Source organism: Martes martes (assembly GCF_963455335.1).
Source record: "Martes martes genome assembly, chromosome: 4".
Classification (NCBI taxonomy): domain Eukaryota; kingdom Metazoa; phylum Chordata; class Mammalia; order Carnivora; family Mustelidae; genus Martes; species Martes martes.
In genome coordinates, this window is record NC_137891.1 from 76,164,878 (window position 1) to 76,186,908 (window position 22,031).

At 37.5% G+C, this 22,031-nt stretch overlaps 1 protein-coding gene across 1 annotated transcript in view; it reads right to left on the reverse strand.

Annotated features, from left to right (window-relative positions):
- Positions 1-21,865: 21,865 nt before the first annotated feature.
- The window catches only part of LOC308341613 (lipoxygenase homology domain-containing protein 1-like), a gene marked incomplete at both ends in the record, with an annotated part of 148,356 nt that continues 148,190 nt past the window's right edge, over positions 21,866-22,031 (reverse strand). The window contains one exon of the mRNA XM_080801649.1: positions 21,866-21,935. Within this exon, the coding sequence (XP_080657775.1) occupies positions 21,866-21,935 (70 nt within the window). The remainder of the gene's footprint in view (positions 21,936-22,031) is intronic.

Here is a 22,031-nt window from a genome sequence, read left to right on the forward strand (position 1 = left end):
CTAGGGCTTCTGTAGCAAAGTACCACAAACTGGGTGGCTTAAAACAACAGACATGTATTACTTCACCATTATGGAAGCTAGAGTCTGAAATCAAGGTGTTAGCAAGCCCACGCTCCCTCTGAGACTCTACATAGAATATTTCTTTGCCTCTCTAGATTATGGTAGTGGTCACTGACCCTTGGCATCCTCTAGCTTACAGTTCCATCGCTTCACTCTCTGCCTCTTGTCACCATGTGGTGTTTTCCCTCTTTGCTCCTCTCTTATTAGGACACCAGTCATATTGCTCCAAAGCTGAGTCCTTGATATCATGTTAATTTAGACCTTAATTGCTTAATCTCTACAGACCCTATTTCCAAATAAGGTCATATTCACAGGTACCAGAATTTAGGATTTCAGTATCTTTGAGGGGAATGCACTCATAAGAGTCACCTATTCTTTCTTGAACCTCTTCAGTCCATTTCTTTCCAAATACAATAAAAATATTTTGAAATTTCTGAGTTTTTTCTATGTGCCCTCCCCTATGCTGAACATTTTACATTGATTTTATGTACCCCATATAATCCTCACAACCCTTTTAGATAAGCGCACTTATTTTTGCCCACTTTACAGAGCATAAAATTTTACATAACTTCCCACAAGTAAGCTGGTCAAAGAGTTAGACTTTGAATGTAGGAGATCTGATCCCAGCACCCACAGCTATCATGACATTACCTATCCACCTACCCAATATTTGCTTGACCAGAAACTCAGCATGACAACTGGGGGGATAATTAGGACTTCGCTGCTGATCCTAGAAAACATGGCTAAAGAGTGGTGGGTGAAAATTCCAAACTGTAAGAGATTGGAAAGAATGGGAAGAAAAAGAGGAGAAGCAATAAGGTTAAATCAGTATTTTTCTTAAAATCTGCAAAGAAGAGAAGGAGAAAGGTCAGTAATTTAAGAGCAGATTAAAGGTTATTTTTAAGAATAGGAAGGACATAAGCATATTTGATAGATTGAAGGCAGGGATTAACTAGAGTCATCCTGGAGATGCAAGGAAGAATAAAGATAGCTGATGGAACACAATCTTGGAAAATGGAAGAGGTTGTGATCAAGACCACAGAAGTGTTGATCTTTGCAAAAAAGAATTTCACCAGGTCAAGAGAGAGGGGTCAGAGAAAGGGATATTTCTCTCTTGTTTCAGCTAAATATCTAATATCTAGCTCAGAGTAGACATTAACAATCGCCCTTTTACTTTTCTGCCCACAAATGTTTTTGGCTTCTAAGGAGTGGGCTATGCCTGGTAATCCTCCAATAAGTAAGTAATGATTGCTATCTAAAACCAATAATCATTTTGTTTTAATACTTAGCCTTTCTAAGAAAATTTGCTCCTTCTGAAAGTTATCTGCTTTCTGTAGTTTATTCTGTATTGAGGTATTGTTTTCTGTAGTTTATCCTATATTTAAGCACTCTACTGGCTCTTTTGGATAAGAATTCACATGTGAAAATTTGGTGTTCCAAATGTAGATGTCATTATAAAATACTTCAACTATTTGAGGAAAAAGATCAAGTTAAATTTTTTTTAGGACCTGTCATCTATAGGAAAGCCAATTATGTCATCAGGGCACTGCATAGGTGGCAATTCCTAAGCTGCCAAACAGAGCCAATAGGAAATATTACCAAACTCCAAATTTCAAGTCCACCTAAAGAAACAAACAAACAGGGAGAGAGAGAGAGAGTGAGAGAGCAAGAGGGGGTGGAGCGGGGAGGATGGAGAGGAAGACGAGAGAAAGGTATAGAAAAATACAAAGAAGAAAGAAATACAAAGTTGTGCCAAAATCAAAATGATATGTTGGCATCCATTTAGCTAATGGCTAATAATTTGTAGCTCCACATGAACATCTAACCTTTCAACACTGAAAAGGCCCAAGATAAATGTTCCTGTTATTCCTTATAGACTCACTGCCTTACTCTAGCCCAGCCAACCTAGTCTTGGCTCCCTCTCCTTCTTCCTCCTACTCCAGCCTCCAGACATGTTTCTACGCAGACCCTCCCATGCCAGCAATAGCCACCCACCCACCATCTGCCAAGCTGCCTTCTTGCCCTCATTCATCTGAAAATTTTTCTTATATCCTACCCCATCAGGAAAACAACCTCAATTCGTGGGCAGGAACACAAGAGTCTGCCTCTGGAGTATAAAGACAAGTGTTTCTATTAAGCCTTTTAATTTTTAACTCTTTCAATCTATACAATAACATTATAAGGTATTATTGTACCCATTTTACAAAGGAGTAAATTTAAGCTTATAAATATCAAGTGATTTATCCATATTTCCTTAGACAGTAAAGGTCAGAATTGGAGCTCAAATATAGGTCTTCTAATTCCTGCTGATATAAATTGTTCTAAAAAAGCAAAAATGTATTATGCTTTCTATTCTAGGAACATAAGGGATTTCCAAATGGTTGTGCAAGTGCCCTATGAGTTCATAATAAATATTAAACCTATTCATCTACAAAAGGAATTGACTTCATGCAATAGTAAACTAGAAGCAGAAAACCACTTTCTAAGAGTGAAGGCCTTAGCTACCAACATTCCCAAGCAACAGAGAGTACTATTTAGTGTTTCAATTTGCAAAAATGCAATAAAAAGCTCAGCTAAGTCTCCAGGCAGGTTTACAAGTGAATAATAACCATATAAGATACATGGGATACCTTTATGATGCCTCCAAGGTATAAATGATCACAAGGGAAAATCAACAATGAACACCCCAAGAAAAAGTAGCAAATATTAAACAAATTTCACCAGAGTCATTTTTATTAAATTTTCATACTTTCAACAGATATTCATGAGTGTCTCATCTATACCAGTCAAGATTCAAGAATTAGCAACTAAATAAGGTCCAGCCCCTCTGGTCTAGGAATTCTTCTCTGCCTGTATTCTTCAAACTTCCTGCTATAACAGATGCTGCTCTGATTTTTGTTTTGGTCATTTGGGGGGATGAATCACTTCCTTCAGCCTGGTTACCCATGACATTCCACTTGCTCCTACAAGGCTGACTCCATAGTCTCTGGAGGGTAGCTACCAAAATTACTACAAAGCCTGACATCACTTTGTAAGCCCTATTTTGATGCTGGAATCCTCTACTCTCTATACACCTACCATCAAGTTCTCCTTCAAGACCTATGATTGCATCAAGAAAACATTACAGCTGTCCCACATCGCCACATACAACATGGACCAGTTATACAAATGAAAGGTTTTTACTGTCCTGACAATAATGGGATAGTCAATGTCATAACACCACTTGGCTGGTGGCTCTTAAGTTTCATGGATTTAATCACATGACATATTATAGGCTCAAGGTCACATTTACATTGGGCTAGATCCTACTTCTCTATAGCAGATAATAAAAATCACATCCACAAATAGAAGATGTCATAGAGGAATAGAAATTTCAACAAAATAGAACAAAATATGATAAAGAAAAAAGGGATATCACAGAACTTCTGGAATGATTCATTAGGTTCTCCATGAAATTTGATTATTAAAATCAAATTTTCAAGAACTCTGGAAATTAATTAAAGATTTTCAACAATCTGAAAAGCATTCATTCAAATGAAACTTATGAGCCTTGGTAAGAACAGAAGGGTTTGTGTATTGTATTTTGATCTACTTCCATTTTTCTCTCCCCAGTTCTATAACATCCTTAAACACCAGCACACTTGCAACCATGGTAGCTGTAAAAACCAACAGGAAGGTAGTTTACACCCTGATACAACATAGTCAAACTACTGAAAGCCAAAACAAGGAGAAAATCTTGAAAAGAGCAAAAGAAAACAACTCATCACATACAATAAAATTAACAGCTGACTTCTCATCAGAAATCATGAAGGCCAGAAAGCAGTAAGATGACATTTTCAAAAAGCTGAAAGAAAAAACTGTCAACAAGGAATTCTATTTGCAAATTAAGACACTCCCAGGAAAAGAAAAATTGAGAGAATGCATCATTAGCAGAACTACCCTACAGGAAATACTAAAAGGAATCCTTCAGGCTGAATTAAAAGGACACCAGAAGTAATTTAAATCCATACCACCAAGAAAGTTAAGAGAGAGCTCACAAAATGGGAGAATATATTTACAAGTCATATATGTAATATGAGCCTCACATCCAGAATATATAAAGAACTCTTAAACTCATTAGGAAAGGAATAAATCATCCAATTAAAATGAGCAAAGGATTTGAATGGACATTTCTCCACAGAAGACACAGAAATGTCTAACAAGCACATGAAAAGATACTCAACATAATTAGTCATTAGGGAGATATATACCAAAACTACAATGAGACATCACATCCACTAGGATAGCTAGAATCAAAAGATAGACAACAGGGGCGCTGGGTGGCTCAGTGGGTTAAAGCCTCTGCCTTTGGCTCAGGTCACGGTCCCAGGGTCCTGGGATTGAGCCCCACATCGGGCTCTCTTCTTGGCAGGCAGCCTGCTTCCTCCTCTCTCCCTGCCTGCCTCTCTGCCTACTTGTGATCTTTGTCTGTCAAATAAATAAATAAAATCTTAAAAAAAAAAAAAAAAGATAGACAACAAATTTCTGTTGGTAGAAAAATAGAAACCCTTATATATTGCTGGTGAGAATATAAAAGTGGTTCAGCCACTCTGAAAAATTTTGTCACTTTCTTAAAATGTTAAACATTGAGTTACTACCACATGATACAGTAATTCTATTCCTAAGTACCTATCCTAGAGAAATTACAGCTGACCCTTGAACAATGCCGGGGTTTTGGATGCCAACCTCCCACACAGTGGAAAATCTGCATGTAACAGATTGACTCCCTCAAACACTTAACTATTAATAACTTAAGATTGACCAGAAGCCTTAAATGATAACATAAGCAGTCGATAACACATATTTTGTGTATGTATTATATACTGTATTCTTATAATAAAGTAAATAGAAAAAAATGTTATTAAGAATATTGCAAGGAAGGGGCACCTGGGTGGCTCAGTCATTAAGAGTCTGCCTTTGGCTCAGGTCGTGATCCTGGGGTTCTGGGATCGAGCCCCGCACCAGGCTCCCTGCTCAGTGGGAAGCCTGCTTCTCCCTCTCCCACTCTCCCGATTGTATTCCCTCTCTTGCTGTGTCTATCTGTCAAATAAATAAATAAAAAATCTTTAAAAAAAAAAAAGAATATTGCAAGGAAGAGAAAACACATTTATAGTACTATACTGAAAAAAATCCACATATAGGTGGATCTGCACCGTTCAAACCAGTGTTGTTCAATAGTAAATTGTACAAAATATATCCATAGAAAAACTTGTACATGGATATTCATAGCAGCATTATTCATAATAATTATCCATATTAATAGCTAAAAGTAGAAATAATCTAAGTGTCTATCAACTGATGAATGGATAAATAAAATGTGATATATTCATACAATGGAATTTGGATAGATAATGATAATAATACTGGATAATAATGGATAGGTAACTGGTTTCCTAAGATTAGAGAATATGAGGTTGGAGAGTTGCTGCTAGTGGGTCTAGGCTTTCTTTTTGGGTGATGAAATGTTCTAAAATTAGAGTGTGGTGATAGTTGCATAACTCTATGAATATACTAAAATCATGAATTCTACACATTAAATTGATGGATGTTATGGTATATTAATTGTCTCTCAATAAAACTTCTAACAAAAAGGGGAAAAGTGAAGATAACCTCCTTAGATCCACAGTCGCATACTGTAAGTTGCAAAGAGGTCCAAGAAATCTTTTTTTTTTTTAAAGATTTTATTTATTTATTTGACAGACAGAGATCACAAGTAGGCAGAGAGGCAGGCAGAGAGAGAGGAGGAAGCAGGCTCCCTGCTGAGCAGAGAGCCCGATGCGGGACTCGATCCCAGGACCCTGGGATCATGACCTGAGCTGAAAGCAGAGGCTTTAACCCACTGAGCCACCCAGGTTCCCAAAGAGGTCCAAGAAATCTTAATTAAAAGAACTGAACACTATGTATGGCAGAAATATATACCATGATTTGGGATGTGTAGTAATGATTTAATAACAACTAAAATTTACCAGTTGCTTACTATGTCCTGCTAGGCACTGTGCTATAAACTAGACATTTTTACAAAGTGCTTTGTCAGAATGCATCAAGAGTAATCCTATCTCTCAGAATTTGTCATAAGGAAATAGATAGCTTTGTTTAGGAAAAAAACAAGAAGATTCAGAAGAAACTGAATCAAAAATACATTCATTATGGCATTATTTACAAGTGAAAATCTAGAAGTCATATAAATGTCCAATAGTAACAACAACTGTAGCATATGGTTAATTTCATATATTCAATATTTAATCAATAAAGATTACAGTTTGTAGAACTATGTAGCTCCTTGCATAAATAAGGGGTTGCAGAATTGCTTATGTACTACAGTAGTAACAGCAAACATCTATTGAGTTTTTCAGGCATGGCACTAAACACTTTATATACATTAATTCATTCAAGCCTCATGATAACCCCTTGAGGTAAGCATTATAGAGCGGTTGTCAAGGTCACCATGCTAGTAAGCGGTAAAGTCAACGTTTGAATCTTGGCCATCTGCCTTCTCAGACCATGTCTTAGCCATTAGGCTGCCCCACCTTTCTATCATAGCATCATACTCCATAGATATGGACAAGAACTAGAAAAGATATTCAACAGTGGAAATATTTGATTTGATGGCAGGATTAGGAGTAAAGTTTTCCACTCTCATTTTTTAAATTTTCTGAAGTTTGTATACTTTGTGACCTTTATGTTTTAAAAAATGGGGAAAAAATAAGAAAATCTTTTATTCCTATTATTACTCCTGTTTACCTCTTTACTTCTATTACCCCTTAGGATAAGAGATTTCATGTCTACCAAGAAAATGTAATGCAAATACAACATCAAAACAAAGATTTTCTATTCCATTTTAGGGAAGGTAAATCATAATATATCTTAACAAGCAAGTTACAGCATATCAATTTTACCTTGAATATATCTGCACTGTTAGGGTTAAACAGCTGGTATTTCCCAGATCCCAAAATTATAGGACCTGAACATGTTGCTTCTCCATAGACATAAAGAGATACTGTTGCTGTAGTGCCGGCATTTTCAAGATCCCCAGTGACAATGGTCACCTTCCAATCTCCTTCTGCAAAGGAAAAAGGAAATTAATACAAAAATGTGGAGGAAAACCATATTAATATTAGGAAACGAGGGATTCTACCTAATCCACTTAGTTATGAAGTGAATAATTTGTGAAATCAAGAAGTATTAAAATAACTGCTAATCATGGACTCCCTTTTGGAAGCTAGCATGTGGAAAAGTCTTGGAAATAATAGATTATTTTAATTACAAAGCAAATAACCAGTAAGCTTTTTAAGATTGCAGATATTTGGGTGAAAAACACTGAAAGGGAAGCATTTAGATCATTGAACTTCCTGCCACGGCGACGTTAAAACCACAGGAAGGCTGAGACAGAGCATGACAGAAAACATCTTTTAAGAAGAACCTACAACTTGTTCCGTGATTGGTTTAGTTGGGAAAACAAATAGAGAGAGCATTTATTTAATCATTTGGTGCACTTTGGAAAATGGCACCATCAACTCCAAAGCAGTGAAACCCTCTCAGTGTGACCCCACACCACACAGTCTAGAGTAACAAAGGATAGAGTCCTGTCTGCTAGAACTCTCTACTCATTACAACGGATCCCTGGATTGCAAGGGCAATTTAAAGATGTCTATTATTATTGTCAAAGCTGCCACAGTTTGTGTATACTGCCTTGTGAGTATTTATTACATTTTCAAAAGGGGATGAAGACCTACCACCATTTTGGATATCTGAGTTCTCAGTAAGCCCTCCACTCACAGGTTGTCTTTCTTTTTAGTACATTACACCACTCTCCCTGGTCCCCAGTCCACCCACAAAAATCATAGGAACGTCTCTAATCAGTTTGGTAAAACTTGCATCAGGTAGATTTTGCATAATGCTACATTTGTTACTAAAGATGGAACTTAATTAAGCCCCAGTACCAAAATGCCAAGGGAGGGGTATAACTCACAGGGGTGCACTCTGTGATTTCCACCTTGTAGCAAGTTTACTTTGAGGAATTTCAGTTCATCTTCAGTGAGAAAATTAGAAAATATAAAAATTTCAAACTATAATCCCATGAGAATCCTACCATGATATCAATTCTTATAGAAAGCCTTCCACCTGTGCCTTCATGCATAATTCAACAAGTTGAAGTATCTCATTTCCTGTTTTTAGGTCTTCTCTCCTATCTCATCTTTATCTCCTTCCCCTGCCATCTGGGGGTTTTTGTACCATGATAGCATGGGAAGAGGGACACAAATGAGTTTGCATGTTGCCTTGCATATCCTGTTTACTACAACAGTGACAAATAGCAATAAGACATTGATTTATATAATATTCTTATGTTCTCACCTTTTGAAATTGCCATGTCACCACAACATGAAATTTAAAGGTGGAATAACCAATGAAATGTCTTTTGTGGTGATTTTTAAAATTGTCGTTATTCTCAGCATGATTTTCTTTACTAGCACTGGGAAAAAAATTAACTATTTCAGTATACCCTATAGTATACTTTTAAAATGTGATCATTTAACTTCTCTAAGAATATCTCCCTATCTAAAATATGAAATAGTTAGAAACATTTGTAGAAAATATCATAGAGGTACAATCTGAGTCTATATTTATTTATTTATTTTAAGATTTATGTATTTATTTGGTAGAGAGCACAAGTAGGCAGAGCAGCAGAGGAGCAGGCAGAGGAAGAGGGGAAGAAGGCTCCCCGCCAAGCAGAGAGCCCGATGCGGGGCTTGATCCCACTACCCTGGGATCATGATCTGAGCCGAAGGCAGATGCTTAACTGACTGAGCCACCCATGTGCCCTGAGTCTATATTTAAATGAAAAGTTCCCTGAGTCTATATTTAAATGAATAGTTCCATTAGGCTGCAAAACAGTTTATTTTTATCAGAGCTAAAAATATGTTTACAGTTTTTATATATCTTATTATGTGTCACAATTCCAAGTTTTTAGTTCTGTAATTTTCTATTGGGAAACTATCTTTACCAAAAAAATCAAAGAACATGAGTTCAGATATTCTAAGTGTCTCTTCTCTTTCTTTTCTTATAGCTGCTGTCTGTTTCAACCCCAAGGAGTTTTATCTCAAAATACTGTAATTTGCTAACACCTTTAGAAAAACCAACTCTATTAACTCAAAGCTCCCAAAGAGAATTCCATGTAATTGAAATCTAAATATTTATCTCGTATTTACCAGTGTTTTAAAGGTTTAAAAAAAAAAAAAGGTTGTTGACCATGCAGTAAGCCATTGCTGAGACTCTACCTCAGACTGTCCCATTTTATTCTCTTTTCATTGGCTCTCAAAGCTTAAATTTGGAAAGATACTATAATAGTTGCCTCCATTTGAAGAAATCCTGCTACAGAAAAAAGAAAACTTTTCTTGGAGACTACTTCTATGGAGGTTTATTTTTCTTTTGTGTTAAAAATGTTTAAAAGTAGTCTAGATATACCCTATGATCTCCAAATAGCCCAACAATACATTTATTTTTTATTGTGTTATGTTAGTCACCATACAGTACATCATTAGTTTTTGATGTAGTGTTCCATGATTCATTGTTTGTGTAGAACACTCAGTAATAAATTTAAATTTCTCATCAATAATAAAGTAAATTTTAATAGCTTTCACTTTAACAATAGAAAGTATGTGTTCTATATTTGCTATTCTTATATAGCTAAGTGCAATCAGTATAGATAAAAACTGAACTAGAAAATCCTGAACTTCAGGATATGATGCTATGCCAACAACTGGAATTCAATTAATATTTGTTGACCAGCTGATTTATTAGTATTAAGTGTCTATATTATGAACAAGCATTTTGATAGATATTCAAGAGGCTCTCTATGGGACCATGTGAGTCAAATTATGAAATCAGACTTGACAGTTTATAAAGCTCACCTAATACCAAAATCACTGATCATTCACTAGTAAGCCAGAGGGTAAGCATCCTTCCTTTACAGAGATCACGAACCAGGGGTTGGCAAATTATGGCCCAGTGGCCAAATCCAGCCTGCCACCTGTTTTTGTAATTAGTTTCACTGGAACACAGCCACAGTCATTTGTTTATGTATTTTCCATGGGTGCTCATGTGCTACAACAGCCAAGTTAGGTAGTTACAACAGAGACCATATGGCCTGCAAAGCCTAAGATGCATATTATCTGGCCCTTCATCATAAAACTTTGCTGACTCCTGCTCTGCATGATCGATATAACTCAAAAATGTCCTCTCCGGCCTCCATTAGAATGTGTGCTGTTTCAGTCTTAAACCATGCAAGACTTAAACAATGAAACCACAGCTATCAAACCCCGCTGATTTCCTAGTTTTCATCTCCGCCTCCACGCATGCCTCCATCACTCCATAAATACTGGGTTAATTTACAACAGGCAATCTAGACAGACCAGGCATATTCTGCTATGGCAGACTGCATTATTTAAAGGCCTTACTCATATCTCCCAACCCACCTGCTCTTTTGCAAAGTGACCATTTTACCTCTCTATTAAAAGGTAGAGTCTATTTTCCCTGATCGAATCTGGGATGCCCTTGGCCAATATAATGCAGCAAAGTGACATTCTAGGACTTCTGAATTTATCTTGGTCTGGGTCTATTAGAACACCCTCTCCAGGTCCTACCTCTTGGACCTCAGGAGTTGTGCTATGGAAACCTAAGGCACATGGGAAGGCCTCATGTAGGAAAGTAACTCCAGCTGAGCTGCCCGTGTCATCAACCAGTGGAGTGGGTGACCCATCTTGGATATCCAGCCAGCCGTTGCTTCAGATATCTGTGCAAATGAAGTACTATCAGACTAAAGTCACGGAAGTTTCCAAGCAAGAATCACCTGGCTGAGCCACATCGACCCACTGAAAGGTGAGAGATAGGAATCAATTACTGTTCTGAGCCACTAAGTTTTGGGGTGGTTTCTTATAAAGCAAGGGAAAACTGGAAGAGCTGCTGAAAGCATTTCATAGGTAAGAGGTTTCTATTATCTTTCACTTATAAATACCATTAGTGTTTCTACCAGGAGGTCTTATTCTTAGCATGTATGCAGGGGGATTTGACTGAGGCATCTCCTTCATTTCCTAGGAAAAGGGAAAAAATAGATTGCAGGTTTACTGTTAACTGTTTCCTTTGCAAGGTTTTCTTATTAATTGGAGGTTTATTTTTAGGAAGGCATGAGTGAGTTATTTGGGTGAGCAAAATCCCTATAGCTATGAAGTTCAATAGCTCTTCCTTAGATCTTAACAATTTATCTTTACCCATTCTGTGTATTTTGTTAGAGGGGTTATACACATTTGCCTTTATAGCTCAGAAAATTGACCCTGTTGTTGAATATAGAAACATCTGTATCTAGACACATTTTCAGTTACTTGGCAACTGCCCACTGAATACTCAAAGAAATGTTAAGGAGGATGCATGTAAATTAAGCTCTGACCATGTAATTGTCAGTTCAACATACTGAGGGAAAAACTCCTCAGAGCACATTAAAAACTATGGAACAGGCATGTTTTGCCTGATGATGCACCAGATAGCAAACATATTCCCATGACACTTACCTTAACAGAGCAGGACACAATACGATGCAGTGAGAGTGACAAGACTTAATGCCCCTCTGCAGACTGCAAACTCGCACTGCTCCGATTACAATCACAGGTAGACTGAGACAACCTAAGAAGAACAATACCACCACGCATCACGAAGCATGCGCTTGGCTCTAACTTGGTGGAGAGGTTGAGCAGGTGGCAAGGAAGGATGGAGAAGAGCTGCCTGCAACTCAGGGGAACAAAAGCCCTAAGGTTAACCAGATCCACCCTCTCACAAAGCCCTGGGAGTCTCCCCCAAACTCTAGGTGATGAATTCTACCCATATTCCCTCTGTTCCTTGAGAGAGGTCAGAACAAATAAAACTTTCTCCATCTTTCCATTTATGGCAATGTTTTAACATTGCTAATAGATTGCTGTGCCTGTCAAATACTTACTTCAGCTCTGTTCATAACATTGGTACCCCCTGCACCCTTACAAAGCATCCTCTGACCCCTCTGAAATCTCTCTCATGCCGCTACTCACACACCGTCCTTTAGCTATCTTGAAGGGTCTTTTCCTACATCCAGGGTCTTGCCTGAAAGTCACTTCCCCCAAGAAGCATTTCCAGGCACCTTTTCCAGTAACTAGAATGAACCTTTCTCTCCATAGCGATGTTGGACCTGTGCACACTTCAACCCTGTGATATACAAAAAAGTTCCATCTCTCTGGCCCTCCTACCCCTATCTACCCACCCAGACTCTAAGCCCCTCAAAGGGCAAGTTTTTGTCTTATAGTCTCTGTATCCCCAGGATCTAGTACAATACTTGGCACAGAGTCCTAAAATGTTTGGGGATCCATTAAGAAATATTTTGAAAAATAAAGACTACATGTATGAGAAAGGATATTCAAGGCATTAAGAATGCCTTAGCACAATATATTTCTATTTCTCAACAAAGAATAAGTCCTTCTCATTGTGCATCATTCAGGTCATTTTTTGCATACAGGACAAGGACGTTGTTATTTGCCTCATAATTGGTCTTGTTATTAGCACAAGGATAATAGAAACAATATTGACCCTGTATCACCCAAATTTTGAAGGGCATGTAAATATATTTCAGTGAGATTTGGCAAAGATACTATAAACAAGACAAATTATTACTTTATCCTAATTTTTGATAATTTTATCTCCAAATAATTCTATCTATATAAACTCACAAATCCTTAAAAATACCACCTCATAAGAGGATCGTGAGATTTTTTTTAATTTTTTTTCAGCACTTTACAAATATTTTTATTCTTTCAAGAGACAAATATCATTAATCCTATTATACATACAAAACAATAGAGAAATGATGTGCTCACTACCACAGGAGTTAGGATAAATCTGATACAGAATTAGAAACAGTTATGCTTCCTGGAATAAAATGGTTTCAAACAATACTCAATTTTCCCCATTTTAAGTCTGGAAAACAAGCATAAAACACTATTAGAAGTGAATCTATTTATTTTATATTGATATTGGTTTAGGGTAAATGTCATTTCTATGGTTTTGTTTCTTATTTATTGCCATGTGACATGGTAAAGGACACCCCAGTTTACAGGGCTGAATAGAGAAGCAGCAGCAATAGAGACCCCTGCTGGCCATGGGGCATGCTTCCTGCTCCAGCCAAATGCTGCAGTGGGGCTGCGGTTGGACGCTCCAGACCCCTGACATCTTCTATCACAAGGGAAAATGAAGTTTAAACATTATCACTGATTGGGTATGTGAGGTCTACAAGCTCCAGTTAAATGTTTTATAGATACTATTTTTACCGAGTCCTCACAGCAGCTCTAATGGTCTCTATTATCATCTCCACTTTTTAAGAAAGAACTGAGGCACAGAGAAATTCAACGACTTCCCCAAGCCCGGCAGTGAATAAGTGGTGCATTCTAGATTTAGGATCTGCACTGTTAGCCAGGATGCTCAGTAGCCTCCCTGCATGTTGGAGCTTGTTAGATATCGCTGTGAAGTTAGGACGATGGTTCTTCACTGCAGTTTACTCTGAATCCTCTGCCTCTCTGTTTAGTATATTCAACTCCACTTCAAATCTTGATTCTTGACAGGGGAGTAGCATGGTGGCTAAATGGCAGGCTCCTGCAGGGTCCCCCATGTTCCCTGTGACCATCCCCACAACCCGGATGCCAGATTCTCATCAGTGGTATTTCTGCCTTGTCTTTATTCCAAGTTTCCCTCAAGTTTATCCTTCATGCTTGCTGCTAAATCTCTCTATGCCTCTACTGATCATCTTCCTTACCACAGCTAGAAACCTTAGCTTGCCTCTCTTCGAATATTTGCTAACAATTCTCAAGTACTTCTCGCTCTGGCTTCCAGGCAACCTATTAGGTCTAAACCTGCTTTCAGAACCACATCACTGGCATCATTAAGATAGCAACTCATGATCCTCAATTACAGAATTCAAATCTTGACCTACATATGCAGTCTACATGAACTTCTCTCTACCAACTCTACTGCTGTGGTTATCTATTGCTGTGTAACAAACCATGCGAAAACTGAATGGCTTCCATCAGCAATAATGAATTCTTTGGCCAATGAATCTGCAATCTGAGACAGACTTGGCAGAGAAAGTTCCTTCTGCTCCATACAGCATTGGCAGGGGTGGCTCAACAGCAGACAGAGGGTTTATGTTCAAGATTGCTCTCTCCTGTGACTGGCATGTTGGTGCTGGCTGCTGGCTGAAAGTTCAGGTGGGGCTTGGGACAACAGCCTTTATACCTCTCCATTTAGACCTGTCCATGTTGTCTGGGCTTGTTCATAGCATGATAGCTGGTCTCCAAGAACAAACATCCCCAGAGAGAGGGCCTGGCAGAAGCACCGTCATGTCTTTTGACCTACTAGTATATGGCAGAAACACCATATGAATAACTTTTGTTCTATGCTATTAGTTGAGGCAGTCTCAAAAGTCTGCCTAAGTTCATTCCACCTTTTGAGGGGGAATTTCCAAGGTTCTGGAAGAGTAAACAGGACAGGAAATGTAGTTACAGCACTTTACCAAATACAGTCTGCCACATCTACCTTTCCAGACTTGCACATCCCAACACCTCAGCCCCCGTTCCCAACAGAAACACCATTCTCTAGGTCAACAGTTCTCAACTGGGGGGTCATTTCTCCACCCAAAAAACATTTGGTGAAGACTGAAGACGTTTTCCATGGTCACAACTGGTGGCTGAGTGCTATCAGCATCTAGTGCATAGAGGTTCAGAGATGCTGCTAAACATCCTATGGTATACTTGACAACTCCCCACAGCATAAAATTATCCAGCCCAAAGTGTCAATAGTCTCAAGCTTGAGGAACCTTGCCAGACTAAGTAAGAGCCATTTGATTAATCCTATTTCATCCCAAAATGTACAATGCTTTTTGTGAATTATCTCCAAGCAGAAATTGGTTGAAAGAAGGTTCTTTGTGGCAATGTGTCTGCATATCTGTTGGATGTTCTGAAGATCTGAGATCATATTGTTGTTTTAGTGTCCAACCCATTATATTCAATTACTATGTTGAATAGTATGTTGAATTATGGGTATTTTGTCTCAGTCAGGAATAGTATGTTGAATTATGGGTATTTTGTCTCAGTCAGGAAAAGATATGAACCAATATTCTAGAATCAATACAGCATAAATAACTACCCAAACACTGGTCATTTACTGTCAGGAGAAAATGAGGCCAAAGTCAAGCAGGGGGCGTGAGAAGCACTGCAGTATTTCCCTCGTAGCTCACCTAACTCTTCCTGGCAGACCCATGTCAAACAGCAAGTCATAGCAAATATCTGGCCTCTGATGAGAATTCCCGTGAGCTCACCTTCTTCCTCCTGCTTCCAAACTTGTCCCCACATTGACTTCTCTTTTCCCATTTAGCCGCACTGGAATTTGTTAACCAAGTTTCAAGCAACGTGTGTTGGGACTGGTGAGGCGATCCCAGATATGGTGTCTCTGGCATCTCAGCTACACACATCACGGGCACTTATCTGGGACACTGACCCCTCAGGCCCACCCAGGTTCCCAGGTACCCACAACATGTCTTTCTATGCAGGAAGAAAGACTGACCAAGCAGGTAGAAGTTTCTGACCCAGGAGTAGGTGGTCACTTCTTTATCCATACAACTACAAAAACAATGTGCCATAAATGATCAGAGCAGGGGGCAATTCAAAGCCATCTACACTTGATTTGGGATGCACGGTGATGTTATAAAAGAGTTTATATTGTTAATTATATTGAATCCAATAATTAAATTCCACTTTCTATCCCAGAGAAGACACTACAGGTAGTGAGACCTGCAAACATGTATAGAAAGTAGAATTGAGGGGAGAGAGAAAATATTTTAATAATATTTACCCCCAGATAAGTCACCAAGTTACTAATAATCATGCTACAAAGGGTTGGCACTTCCTATAAATAAGTAGGTAAGTCCTCCAAGAATTTTACAGTCCCTCAAGTCAGAAACCCTTGAGAGCATGCAGGAAGCTCAACCATTTAAAGTGAAACAGTTTGTATAATGCTTAAGAGCTGAATTCTAATACCAGTTCTTTCAGTTACTAACAGTTTGAATTAAGTATCTGATACTTCGAGCCAGTTTCTTGGGATGATATTTTTAAAGCCCTGTCACTCTAATACCACTAAATTCTGGGCAAATTGAAAAACAAAACAAACTTTTTGTTCATTATTTCATTTCCAAGAAAGAAGAAAAATTCCCCACCGTCAAATAATAATAACAAAATAACAATAGTAATAATAATAATAGTAATGGAGGGGCCATCCACAGAAGTTGTGAGTAGTCAGCACTCTGGAAGGCTGGAGTTTTGCTTGTGGTAAATGTCAACACCCCCGGCCAAGGGATAGGAGGCCTCGGACACATAAGGCTGGAAACTGGACCTGAGACTTTTGAAGTAAGCCAAAAGCGTCTACACCACCCTTAGTGAAAGGTTGGGCTCCATATAATCGTCAACAAAGGTAGTCTTGCAGAAACCTGATTTATCTCCACAAAAGTTCTAGGTGAAAAAAGATTACTAAGGATAATAACAATAATAATAATTTCCCAGAGAATTAAAAACATCCTTTCACTTGCATCTGGAAAAAGGTTAAAAGCTAAAGATCTAAAAATACAGCCTAATCATCTAGAGAAAAAATACAACAAAATAAGTCCAAAGGCATAGATGACATATACCCATATATAAATATACACACATTCCTAATGACTAGGGATAGTTAGAAGTTCCTTTAAAGAACAAAATAAAATTAAAAAAAAAAGTCTAAAAGACCTCAACGTGAGACAGGAATCCATCAGAATCCTCGAGGAGAACATAGGGAGTAACCTCTTTGATATCAGCCATAGCAACTTCTTTCAAGATATGTCTCCAAAGGCGAAGGAAATAAAGGCAAAGATGAACTTCTGGGACTTCATCAAGATAAAAAGCTTCTGCACAGCAAAAGAAACAGTCATCAAAACAAAGAGGCAACCCACGGAATGGGAGAAGATATTTGCAAATGACAGTACAGATAAAAGGTTGATATCCAGGATCTATAAAGAACTCCTCAAACTCAACACACACAAAACAGATAATCATATTAAAAAATGGGCAGAAGATATGAACAGACACTTCTCCAATGAAGACATACAAATGGCTACCAGACACATGAAAAAATGTTCATCATCACTAGCCATCAGGGAGATTCAAATCAAAACCACATTGAGATACCACCTTACACCAGTTAGAATGGCCAAAATTACCAAGACAGGAAACAACGTGTGTTGGAGAGGATGTGGAGAAAGGGGAACCCTCTTACACTGTTGGTGGGAATGCAAACTGGTGCAGCCACTTTGGAGAACAGTGTGGAGATTCCTCAGGAAATTAAAAATAGATCTTCCCTATGACCCTGCAATTGCACTGCTGGGTATTTACCCCAAAGATACAGATGTAGTGAAAAGAAGGGCCATCTGTACCCCAATGTTTATAGCAGCAATGGCCACGGTCGCCAAACTGTGGAAAGAACCAAGATGCCCTTCAACGGATGAATGGATAAGGAAGATGTGGTCCATATACACTATGGAGTATTATGCCTCCATCAGAAAGGACGAATACCCAACTTTTGTAGCAACATGGACAGGACTGGAAGAGATTATGCTGAGTGAAATAAGTCAAACAGAGAAAGTCAAGTATCATATGGTTTCACTTATTGGTGGAGCATAACAAATAATATAGAGGACAAGGGTAGATGGAGAGGAGAAGGGAGTTGAGGGAAATTGGAAGGGGAGGTGAACCATGAGAGACTATGGACTCTGAAAAACAACCTGAGGGTTTTGAAGGGGCGGGGTGGGAGGGTGGGGGAACCAGGTGGTGGGTATTAGGGAGGGCACAGATTGCATGGAGCACTGGGTGTGGTGAAAAAACAATGAATACTGTTACGCTGAAAATAAATAAAAAACTTAAAAAAAAAAAAAAAAAAAAAAAAAAGTCTAGTGGCTATCCTACTGGACAACACAGATAGATTATCTCCGTCATCTAGAAAAGTCTACTGGACAGCATTGATCTAGAGAAAGTCATACAGCCCCTCTCTCTGAGCCTCCATTTCCTCACCTGTCAAATGAGATCATATATGAGATCATCCATGTAAAGTACGGTGCTTGGCAGTGATCCCTCAATGTGTTCTCCCCCTTCCATTCCTCAAAGGAGAGGTACTACTTGAGGACAGGATCTCATTTACTATTTTTGTATCGCCAGTGCCTTCCTAGCACAATATCCCACTCATAGGAGATGCTCAATAAATACTTGTTGAACTATTAAAAAAAAAAAAAAAGAAGAACAGTATGGACTCTGGAGTCAGAGGATTTGGATTCAAATTCCAGATCTCCTATTTGCCACCTGTGTACCTGTATGACCTTATGTGAGTTTAAAAAAAAAAAAAAAGCTTGTCCTTTAGTTTCATCATCTGTAAATGGAATAATGATATTGTCTACTTCATGGGTTATTGTGAGGATTAAATAAATATTTCTAAAACACTTAGACCCTGCATAAATGAGTTCACTATTAATGTTGCCATTACTGCTTCTATTCCACATTGCATCACAGACCTAGAGAGCATCTTAGGACAAGAAAAGTTGTCATTATTCATATATAATATGGCTGCCTCCACAGATCATTCAAAGACTATGTAAAAAATCATTAGAATTAGAAGTAATTTAATGAATTTATTATTATAGAATTGTTATAAATTTACTAGAATTTAAAAGAAAGCTCATCATAATGGCTAGCTATAAGCATTACACAAAAGGCATTGATAATTGTTGGGCAATTCAGTCTAGCAATGTACGTTAAGAATATTATCCATGAATAAGTTCAGTATAACTCAGAAATCCAGTTTCACTATGATAAATTATTTCAACTACATTATTATAAATATTTATGTTTATAAGGTGTCAGGTTTAGGAAACATGTTTTAGATAGTTGTGGGAATTCATTAAACACAGAGTTAATGATGACATATAATTATATTTATTGTTAATCACCTCAAAATGAAATTAAATTAACTCAGTTGATTCCTTCTTTTCCTTTCTACCACTAAATGGTAATAGCATCTTGGTCTACCTTCTTCCCACTGCAGCTATACAGAAGGGTGTGAATTACATAAATATGCTTCATGTACTTTCAAAATCATGTTTTTTTCTTCAACACTCTTAACCACAATGTAACACTGCCTCATCTGATTAGTCTTCTTAACTTCCCAAGGTTCTTTCCACACCATAAAATAGCTTATTCATACAACCATAAAATTACTAATATATTTCTAGAATCATATCCTAGGAAGTATTAAAGATCACATTCTTCAGAATTTAAAAATGAAATAAAATAAAAGAGGATGATCCACAGACAAATAATGATAGTGTCCCATGAACTAAGGTCTGTGATTAACCTGCACTTGTACTATAAAAAGTAGACATTTTTATGAGACCATAAAAATACACTAAAATCAAATAAATCATTAATTATAAGAAAACATTTTGTAATACTTTATTTAATCAGTACACTAAAAAAGTATATCTACCAAACTCCTTGGTAAACACATCTGCTATATAATGCAACTTCATTATATTTGGTATCACCATGTTGATTACATGGTTAATATTATTAACAGAGGACTTTCAACATTTTGATCCTTATTTAAAATCTTTAGTACAAAACTATTAGCCTAGGGTTGCCTGGGTTCCTGTCAGTTAAGCGTCTGCCTTCAGCTCAGGTCATGATCCCAGGGTCCTTGGATCGAGTCCCACACTGGGCTCCTTGCTCAGCAGGAAGCCTGCTTCTCCTTCTGCCTGCTACTCCCCTCCTTATGCACTCGCTCTCTCTCTTCTCTCTCTCTCTCTGATGGATAAATAAATAAAATCTTTAAAATAAAACTATTAGCCTCTATTAGTCATATATACACCATCAAGTCCTGATGTCAATGGTTAATTTTTCTACTTAGAGTGTCATTTCAAGCTTTATCACTTAGGGGCTTACTGTAAGACATAGAACTCTCGAGGTCCCTTAAAATTACTAAGATATTCTAGAACAGTAGTAAAATTATAATCATATTAACAGTCTGACACATGTACAGCTTTTCCCCAATGCATAACTAAAAAACATGTAAAATATAAGTCAAAATGTGATTTCTAATATAATAAATGCAAATGCTGGCTATCAGAATGGACATAATGTTTGCATCTCAGTGGCCACCTAACCAATACAAGGCTTTATGAATATAATAATATTAGCATTAACCCTTGCCTAGTTTCAAATTGCCACACAGTACAAACATTTTGGGAGACATAAAGGTTTGCTAACTTGTTATACATATTAGTAATTTGTGGTTATCCATCTCATTCAGATCAGCTTTAAAATGTAAATACATTAATAACGATTGCAGGTTGATTTGAAGAATATCTAATAGAAAAAGCTAACCTCAAAAGACTTAAAAAGAAAATTGAGAACCAATATGCAAAATTAGTAAAAAAAAAGGATAATTAATAGAAATCAGTTATCTGGAAAATGATTATTTAAACCATATATTTAAATTATTGAAGGGAAAAAGCATTTGGGGCTAAAGTTGCTTATGTTTGTTTCTTTATACATCAAGTCATAATATAATGCCCGTTCCTATACTCACCTTAAATATTTTTGATCAATAGTTTAAACTCAATAAGAATATACTAAAAATGTATAAGGCAGGTAATCTCGAGACAGAAATAGATCATTTCAGATGATTAGAAGATGAAAACCAGCAAAAACATTTACCGTTTTCTTCCTTTTGCATTTTAGGTTGATGATTTATTTGCATTTCTGCAAAAATAAAAGTGAAGTGAGTTAATAATAGATCTGTCTGATGACAAGGAGAAAAAGAAGTGTGAGTTAACTCTCTAATGGTAGCATGGGGCACTTGCATGGCTCAGATGGTCAAGTGTCTGCCTTGGGCTCAGGTCATGACCTCAGGACCCTGGGATGGAGCTGCATCAGTCTTCCGCTCATGGTGAGCTCCCTACTCAGCAAGGAGTCTGTATCTCCCTCTGCTCCTCCCCCCTCACACTTGTACTCTCTCTCTCTCAAATAAATAAATAAGATTTTTTTTTTAAATCTTAAATGGTTGCGAATCCTTAGGCTTTTTTTTTAATCGACAGTAGGGCATACGATGCTGCCAAGACACATCTTTGGTTTTATTTTCACTGTGAGGAATAATGATAAATCTGATGCAAAGGGTAAACTATCAGAAGGCACATTCTGGGGACAATGGGGGAACGTTCCATGACACCCAGTTGTATCAAAACAATCTTGTAATATTCCACTGTGTGTGTGGGTATGTATGTATATATACATACCACATCTTCTTTATCTATTCATCAGTTAATGGACTCTTGGCTCTTGGGCTGTTTCCATAAAGAGAGAGAGAGAAAAACCAAGACCATAGACTCTTAACTACAGAGAACAAACTGATGGTTACCAGAGAGGTGGTGGCTAGGGGGGATGGGTTAAGTAGATGGGGGTTATCAAGTGGTGGAGATTAAGGAGTTACACTTGCTATGATGAGCAAGGACTGATGTATGGAAGTGTTGAATCACTATACTGTACACCTGAAACTAATATTACACTGCATGTTAATTAAATGGAACTTAAATAAAACCTTTAAAAAAATCATCTTGTATTTTCTGAAGATTTCATTAGTCCTCACCTTCAAGATAAAGTTCAATTTTTGAATGAATTATGCCCTGAGACATAAAGGGAAGCCATCTGAAGAAAAGAAAGAAAAAAGAAAGAAGAAAAAAGAAGAGAAAATTAATTTTTGTTTTTCTGAATTTTTACAATAAGCTCAATTCTGCACTAATT